This window comes from Cupressus sempervirens, chromosome 6, assembly GCF_028749045.1.
Source record: "Cupressus sempervirens isolate cs-2001-9-10 chromosome 6, ASM2874904v1, whole genome shotgun sequence".
Taxonomy (NCBI): domain Eukaryota; kingdom Viridiplantae; phylum Streptophyta; class Pinopsida; order Cupressales; family Cupressaceae; genus Cupressus; species Cupressus sempervirens.
The window spans coordinates 521,488,786-521,498,187 of record NC_143123.1 but is presented as its reverse complement, the minus strand read 5'-3'; the positions used below and the strand labels follow the sequence as shown (position 1 = coordinate 521,498,187).

Genomic DNA, 9,402 nt, shown 5'->3' with positions numbered 1-9,402 from the left:
ACACATATTCAAACAATCCCTATAGAATTATCCAACCACAATGTAATTGGGTATGCTAAATATCAAACCTATTTGTAAACCCTAATCAACCCAACCACTCCTTGTTTAGATATGCAAATTATCCAAGGTAAAAGCTCTAAATCATGAAATGTAAATAAAATAAAGTTATACCTCACATTCATGATTTTCTTGACTCCATTTTTCTCTTATCCTCCAAGATCTTGTGCAAATCGTTGCTTGTTCTTATCTTTTTTACACTAACACAAGATTACATAAAGGAATGGAATGTGGTTGTTTGATGATGATGCAAAGCTATAATGCAATGATGATGGTAATAAAAACTCTAGAAGAAATTGGACATAAATACAAGAATGTTTTTACGATTGAATGAAGCTTGCTTTTCTAGATTTTTAGCATTAAACAACAATGGTGATCTAATGAGAAATATTTAAGAACAACAGATGAGAACTGATGAGAGGAGTTGCCGAAGACAGAAAATCTATTGATTTATCAACTAGATTGATCCATTAGTTGACTTTGAAGTGAGAGGTTGAAGCGAAAACTTGATAACCATAAAATAATAAAAAATCGTTTAGCTAATATGCATGAGAAAATAATTAGAAACAAACTTAGATTAAAAAATAATAATTTAACTAATATTGATTAGGGAAAGAAGCACATATTAATTAATTAAATAATAATGAAAAAAACTAATGAATTAATTAAATAAATTGAGATATCTATTTAATTAATAGAGGTAATTATTAAATAGATATTTATTTAATTAAGGACAATTTCAAGTGTCTACAATAATCATTTAAATACTATAGTACATTCTAATACTATTCGGGAAAAATATTAATATCAAGGTAGTGACATTGTGTTGGCATTAAGATCAATCTACTTCTCTTTGTAGAACCATGATGTCTATTTTTTATTTATATGGATGTCCTATATGAAATCTTTTTAGCTACTCGTTACGGGAGCTCGGGCGTTACGAATGAACCTCTTCAGCTAGGAGTCAATGAATAAAGGGGTATCCATTCCACCAAATTTGCTTGGGGCACAATCCCAGCCTCATCCCTTTTCGATGTTGGAGCCTTACACTCAGCAAGACCTAATTCCTAGTAGGCTATTTAAGAACCTTTCAACTTCACTGGTAGACCAAGGGCCCATTAGTATAGAATCTATTTTGCCTTTCACCATGGTACTTGCAATCAACTAATATTCTTTATTTTATTTTCCCAAATAAGGACTAGTCTACATTAGTCAAAAATATAATCAATACTATAAGTTTTACATGTAACTTGATCAATATTCATATTTATTAATAGTTACCAATAATGACATAAACACATACAAAAACAAATCTAATGATAGATTATGAGTGTAGGTTCCCACCACTAATCCACATAACATCAAAGCTAGGATGATCTTATAAGCAAGCTCTTAAGGGGGTGTGACACTTTGAACTAAGAAGCTCCTACATTGTTTAGGTGAGTTGAAAATTCCAAGCTAAAATATCTTCTATGTTAATGGTTCTTTTCCAACTAGATTGTTTATATTCGAAATTAGAACAAGATCAATTACTTTTACTTGCAATAAGTTAAAAAGTAATTGAGAAATTGTAATACAACCCATCCACTAAAAATTACCTATTATTTTTACCATTACAAAATGAAATTTCAAAAATTCATTTTATTTGAGAATCTCTCTTTAAAAGTTCATATATTAATAAAAAAAATTACATGGTAATCTTCCTCAAGTTGCACTATTAATACTAAAAATTAATATTTGACAAGGAATATATATAATCATCCATTCTTAAAATATATATTTGACAAACTACCAAATGTCCGAAAAGTCATTTCCTAATATATAACCTCCTCTGCAAATAGAGTCCAAAAAGACATAAGCCAATAGATACATGCCTGCAAGCCCTAAATGAATGCTTTTGGTTTACCATATTAAAACCTGCTAAGTCCAACTGATTGGCATAGACAATTCATCCTCTCTTCTAGTCAGCAGAAAATTCTACGCTTGCTTTTACCTTGGACAACATGTTTTGGCCCTATTAAACTTCTCGGATTCAAGGAGAAGAAAAAGGGTTACTCTGTCTCTCTTAATTCAATATTTGAAGGATCGTTGGGGAATTTGTTCAATAACGAACTTGTCTGACCTGACTTTGCTGAAGAATCAGGAGGGCTAACTGAGCCTTGTGAATTTATACCTGAAAAGTACCAACAGAAGTAGTATAAACATCTTCTTCAGATTCAGTTTATCAAGCCAAATCATAAAATCACAACATTCCCCAACTGCATGTAAAGAATGAAAAGGGGTTGAAAAATTCCAGCTAACTGTATGACTGGTTAAAATAACAGTACACGTAAAAAGATTGAAATAAGAATAGGTTAGAACTTAACAAATAGAATTTTTATGATAGAAATGGAAAGTTGGTTTTGCATTCTGTTTAGTTCAAGTACATTGAATCCTCTTTAAACTCACTTGAATTTGTAGTACTGGGATGAGTTACCTGGGTTACTTCTCTAAAGGTAGATTATTTTCTGATCTTTTAAAAATTATCTAAATGTAATGATTGATAAGTGCATCATCCATTCTCATGAAAGATGGCCTCATGCTAACCATACTGATAAGGGATGAATTCATTGATACTGTTGTTCTTATAAAATATAAATCAATAAATTTGATTCAAAACTACAAAGTCAAATCCCAATATGAATATCACGACTTTGAAAGAAACTTGAAAGTACCAATAGGAGAATTGCTTACCCTCAGCTTACAATATCAAAACCAGCATTGAGTTCGGACAAATCCCAATATGAATATCATAACTTTGAAAGAAACTTGAAAGTACCAATAGGAGAATTGCTTTCCCTCAGCTTACAATATCAAAACCAGCATTGAGTTCGGACAAATCCCAATATGAATATCATAACTTTGAAAGAAACTTGAAAGTACCAGTAGGAGAATTGCTTTCCCTCAGCTTACAATATCAAAACCAGCATTGAGTTCGGACAAATCCCAATATGAATATCATAACTTTGAAAGAAACTTGAAAGTACCAATAGGAGAATTGCTTTCCCTCAGCTTACAGTATCAAAACCAGCATTGAGTTCGGACAAATCCCAATATGAATATCATAACTTTGAAAGAAACTTGAAAGTACCAATAGGAGAATTGCTTTCCCTCAGCTAACAATATCAAAACCAGCATTGAGTTCAGACAAATCCCAATATGAATATCATAACTTTGAAAGAAACTTGAAAGTACCAATAGGAGAATTGCTTTCCCTCAGCTTACAGTATCAAAACCAGCATCGAGTTCAGACAAGAATTAGAATAGTTTGAATGTTACTATTGAGTAGGCATCAATGACGTTTAGATTTGACCACGTAGATTTTTGTTTGTCAATGTTTTGAATAAACTCTATAGTCCATCATCAGAAAAGACTTAAAAGGGGGAGAGAATTGTTGTGGTCTACAACATTGCAGTGGTTTTAAATGACGGACAGGGAAACATCTACCAGTTCAGTTCAGCACCAGCATTAACATCTACCAGTTTAGCAGCAGCATTATTGGTTAAAGGAAAGAAGGAATCATCTTTTGCATTCTTAACTTTCTCATCCTCATGATGGATTATGGAGTATGATCCTAAACGTTGATGTAAAGTTTTTTAGAAAATCAGATCCAAAAGCACAATAGCATAAGGAATTATCTACCACCTCAAAGGCAAGTTTCGAAGATAAGTTTCATGAAACCAGTGATAAAAGAGATTACCTTGAATGATCACAATGCCGAAGAAGAAAACTGTGAACAGCAAGGCCCACAAAGTGGTTTTTGTTGAAGAAAGTTGCCTAACCTTGTGTTTTCTCAGAGATCTGATCCTTTCCAATCTTGCTTCTCTTAGCAAATCAGCATCAGAAATGCTCTTTATAAGTCTCTCCCTTGAGGGACACGTGGCTGCTCTAGGAGGCCTCGGAGGCTTTCTCCATCCATGTTTCAAGGTAACTTTGGCATTCCCATGCCCAATCTTCTCACTGCTCCCTGAAACCACATTCTCTGTTTTCACCAAATACAAATCCTCAGCCCCCTGTTTCTTAAAACTAGATACAACAGAAACCCTAGTTCCACTTTCGAGATCAAACCCTTGACGAGTTTCCGATGCAGATGCATTCCCTTCCATGCTTAAATCATACCCTTTTGTATGTATTCCCTTCCATACCTAAATCATACCCATCTGTATGCATATAGAATTTGATATGTAAGGAAGCCCCACAACTCGAAGGCAGATTCACATGTTCCTCTGTTTCTCATTCTTCTGCATCACAGAAGCTATCCCAAATGCCCAAGCTACATAACCAAAGGCTCGGTAAAGCAATATGGACACAAGCTCCAAGATTAGTACATGGGCTTATAGATTTAATTGCCTCTCCGTAGCAATACTGAATTAAAGTTAAACCAATAGTTATGCTTCTAAATACCACAATAATGACCGAAACCCTAGTCGATGAGCACTAAAATTAACTCACTTAACACCCTGATTTCGATGGCTACGCCAACTTCTCAACAAATGATTCAGAATTAAGCTCTAAACAATTTTCAGAATTTCTCCGGTAAGTAACAGTTTTCAGAATTTCTGAGTCAATCTCTGAACAATTTTCAGAATTGCTGAATTGAGCTCTAAACAATTTTCTGAATTTCTGAGTTAAGCTCTCTGCCCAACATCAGCGCTACAGAATGTTGGGAATTGTGTGCAATGCAAATTTAATACGAATCCAAAGCAAAAATCACCTGGCCCGCAGAGTGAGCTTCTTCCTCTGAAACTATGAACAAATTAAATTTGTTTTATATACATAGTTGGGGGGAAATTGAAATGACTTGTTGAATTAAAATGCAAATGAAAAATAGTTTAGGGTAGTCTTTTTCACAATGTTTAACAATCCGCCAGAACTTGGAAGAACGTTTTTAAGCTTATCCATTTCGAAAACTAACTGCTGTTTTGTCATTTTCTGGTTCTTTTGGTCCCTTTTTTCCCTTGAGTTCAATGGGAAGGATACAAATGGCCTTGGTAAAGAGGAAAAGGTTTAAGTGGGAAAGTATCAAACTCATCGTCAACATAAATATTATAAAGATTAAAAATATGGAAGTATTGACAAATGGGAAAATGTTTTTTTATTCTAATTTATTTATATTAAATAGTTTTAATTATTATTTTTAATTATACATTTAAAAAATAATATTATATATTATTATTTAGAAAATAATGTAATTTTTTTTAGCTTATGAGAAATTTGTTTTTTAAAGAGCAGCTTTATTTTTAGTAATTGTTAGTCCTGCTTATCTATAGGGGGAGACTATATAGTTTTCACTGAGTTCTTCACAATTAATTTGTGTTTTGAAAACCGTGTTCAAATCAATTAACCTATGGTTTGGAGAAATAATTCTATTAAAGTGTATTTTTATGAACTTATTATTGTTTTATGACAGGCTATGGTTGTTTTTGCTTGTAGTCTTTTCTATTTTTAGCTCTACAAAATTACAAAAAATGTTTACGGGCCACCTAGTCAAAGATCTTGACATATGGAAACCTTCAAATAATTTGTGTGGCTCAATATGCTTTAACATTTTGCATGCATGCTAGTCATCTTATTTATCTGTGTTTTCTTAAGTTATTTGGTGGGGAGAAGCTGTGTTGATGCACAAATACATAAAAATGATGGAGGTGATAAAAAATGTAAGTTTAAATACATACTTTTGAGGAGAAGAATTGTGAGAGCGTGGAATGGAGTTTCTAGCAGGAGTGGGAAATGTACCAAATATTGTTTTATTTTGATGTTATTTGTCCTTTGAATGAGACGGAGTGGGAGTCCACAGATTCCACAATTATGTTCTCATTGTACTTTGTCTTATTATTGATGGATTGTAAGTTATTAACAACACAGAGTAGAGGAATCAGGTGATACTCTAAGATTGTTTCAACTTACTTTTGAATCTTGTTTCTTTTAACTAAAGTCAACAAATATAGTAAACTAATTTGCTTGCTTTCGATTGTGTTTTCTCTACAAATTGTTTGAAGAATTTATTTAGAATTTGGATGATTTTGAACGAAGATGATTAAAATTGACCCCAATGCAAAGTGTGAGAAGAGATGGATACCCTTGAGCATTGTAGATATTTGTACAAGCCAAATAAGTTTCTATTTGCTTAAAATTTCCAAACAATCAGAGCAAACAATGAATGCACAAAATAAACAAGATAGCTTATCGTAGCAAGTGAATATTTATTTTAAAATGTTTAATATGAGTGTTGGGAATTTTCTTTACACATTGAGTAAATACCCAAATACAGTATTAGGGTTTAAGGTTGAATCATCTTAAATCATTTATATTTTAATTTCAAATATTAACAAAAAAATGTGTTGAATTCATTTTTAATTCGTGAGTATTAACAAAGTAGAAATTTTTTTAGTCCAGCCTAGTCATACACCGAGACTAAAGTTTTTAGTCTCTTACATCCTATTAATTCATGTTTCTGAAAGAGTATAGAATCATTTTAACCTATGTTTATTAGAAATTCCTCTATTAAAATTGCATTTTTGACATTTATTGTTGCTCCAGTTTTTCCTGGTAGATTTTTTCAATTTACAAAAAATTAGAAAATTAACCACAACAGCTTCTACATGTGTTTCTATTGGTAACCATTCAAGCAGGGAGATGTTTAGAAATGGAACATTGTTATGACGCATTTTTTCATTCTACATAAGTGTTTCATTAGGCTTTTTTGAAGAAGCCAAGGTGGACTTCATATATGATTTTGATTTGTGGCTATATTGTATCTTTCATTATTTTTGGATGCAAATCACATTTAATTAACACATCTATATTGTTGCCATGATTTAAATTAAGTGTCTTTTTTCTTCTTTATTTCTGGATGCAAATCATATTTAATCAACACATCTAGTATCGTTCCCATGATTTAAATTAAGTGTATTTTTTCTTCTAGTTTTTATTTTCTCTACAACAATAGTTACTAGTGTTTCTTATAGTCCTCCCTATTTTGAAAAAAATGGTTTAGTTGTCAAGTAAAAAACATTAGAATTTGTAGATCTAGATGTGGAAACATAACCAGATAGATAGCTATCTTTATTGAAAATAAATGCACCATTCATTTTTATTTTATCTACAACAATAGTTACTAGTGTTTCTTATAGTCCTCCCTATTTTAAAAAAAATGGTTTAGTTATGAAGTAAAAAAATCAGAATTTGTAGATCTAGATGTGGAAACGTAGCCAGATAGATAGCTATCTTTATTGAAAATAAATGTACCATTCAAAAGTCTGTAGATATCTTTATTGTCGCCAATGACACCAATTTGTGTAATCTCTAGCCTAATACATTTTACATAAGTTTTGTATTATTATCTTCTAGAGAACTTATGGTTCTCACATTCTGTGATTATTTGGTATTTATATATTGACCTAAAATACTTCACTTTTCATGGTTTATTTAACTCTTTCTTCTATGCAGAGAAGATCTAATAGAGTTTCATTCATCAGCTATAGGGACTTCTATTGAGTAGATCTAGATGCCTGCAATAAAGTTCCCAATAAGTTATCACTATTAATTTTATGTCATTGGCGATATTGCTTATTTTTAAATTTTTAAATGTTTGCATATTTGGTCCCCACTCTTGGTGTAGTCTGGTATGGATGTTATTGGAATTGTTTCTATTTTTGTTAAGGGTTGTCTTGGAGTAGTTGCATGAGCTTGTGGCATAGAACCTACAAAGGTAATTGATACCTTTCATGTAAATTTTGATGTGGAATTTTAAATTTTTTTGAATTAGATTGTATTATAGTGGCATTTAACATGGTTTAGGTTGTAGAAATTATAAATGATTTCACATTTAGGTTTCAGGATTGTTGGTAAGTAGAAATTATAAAATATTTCACATTTTGGTTTTAGGATTGTTGGTAAATGGGCATAGTGACTACATTCTCTATTCGTAATGTAGGAATTCGAACTTTGAGATTTTATATAGGTTGGCATGATAAATTGATACAAGGTTATGTAATATAATTTTTCCTTGTTGTAAGCGAATGACTAACTTGCATCAAAATTATTTTAGATGTATGCTCCAACTATCCTAGCTTGATTTTTGTTTTGTCATTAATGTTGTCAAGGAAGATGACAATCTTGTGGTAGCTAAATTGAGATCACATTGAGATTTGAATTCTCAGCACATTGAGATCTTACATTTTGTACTTGTTCACTAATTTTTATACTCCTTCTGGAAAATCCTTGGGCGAATAATTTTTTATAACTTATCTCAAATATTTTGGAAGTCGGGCAAATTTGTTCTGAATGAAAATGACTCAGACATCGAGTGTCCATCAAGTACTTTGTCCACTGTATGTATCATCTACAACATTTGGAAAAAGAACCACAATGGCAGTAAAGTCATTAGTTATTATCATTTTGTAGACTTAATTTGTTGAAATATATTCTCACAATCAAAGCCTATCTATTTCATACTCAACAGATCACAATTCTTGGAAGGTATCTATTTAAGCATTGTTCTTTAATCTGAAGTTCAAATCAATTATTATTTTCCAATAAGGAAATCAATTTTTTTTTATTAAGTAAAATAGGTTTTATAGGGATCTTGAAATCCAATAGTTCTTACATAACATAGGGCAATGTAATTAAATGCCCAATAATAGAAACACAGCCAACAGAAATGCCAAAACAAAAGACAAGCTAAAAGAAATTATTATTTCCCAATAAGGAACTCAATTGTTATTTCCCAACAAGGCTTTCAAAATGTTGGGCATAGATGAAATTTTAATTGATAGGCTCCTTAGCTAGGAAAGATAACCTTATGGATTAAGTATGTTTAGATAGAGTTGTAAGTGAGTCTCCTCATTGTGAGACATGTCTCATCATTTTTTATGTCTATATATTATGACTGATTTATTATTTCTTGGATAATAGGGGTTTTAGTGAAGCTGTTAATGTCTTTACAGATGAAACTTAATCTTGCATATTTGGCAATACCTTATGGATTTTTTGTGAGCAGCTTACAAACAATTAGAGTTGTGTATTCTTCATTTTGACTCATAATATAGAGTAAGCCCCCTACAAAAAAAAATAGGACTAACCAATCCATCACACCACTCATTAATTGGTTTTTTTAATCCATACGTCAAGAGAAAATGGTATACCAGAAACTATATCACTTTCTACATCACTTCCATGTGGAAAACAAATCTAGTTGAACACTCTCTTGGCCTGATGCCAAATAAGGGACACCCAATGTTATGGTGATTCTCAATCTCTCTGAGTGTAGTAGATAGAGAAGCTTCCCCTTTCTTTGTCTTATCG

The 9,402-nt window shown here is 31.7% G+C and overlaps 1 protein-coding gene across 1 annotated transcript; it reads right to left on the bottom strand.

Annotated features, from left to right (window-relative positions):
- Nucleotides 1-1,793: 1,793 nt before the first annotated feature.
- LOC149553315 (uncharacterized) lies at nt 1,794-4,913 on the bottom strand. Its single transcript, XM_089789877.1, has 2 exons — nt 3,797-4,913; nt 1,794-2,230 (listed from the first exon to the last, which is right to left on the bottom strand). The coding sequence occupies exons 1-2, from the start codon at nt 4,200-4,202 to the stop codon at nt 2,109-2,111; spliced, it is 528 nt and encodes a 175-aa protein (XP_089646003.1). The 5' UTR covers nt 4,203-4,913; the 3' UTR covers nt 1,794-2,108.
- Between the last annotated feature and the right edge of the window lie 4,489 nt (nt 4,914-9,402).

Bases quoted from the DNA above. Each gene is read 5' to 3' on its own strand.
- LOC149553315 (XM_089789877.1), bottom strand. From the start codon at position 4,202: ATGGAAGGGAATGCATCTGCATCGGAAACTCGTCAAGGGTTTGATCTC. The intron at 2,231-3,796 runs GTAATCTCTTTT...GGTACTTTTCAG, and splicing joins CGGCATTGTGATCATTCAAG to GTATAAATTCACAAGGCTCA.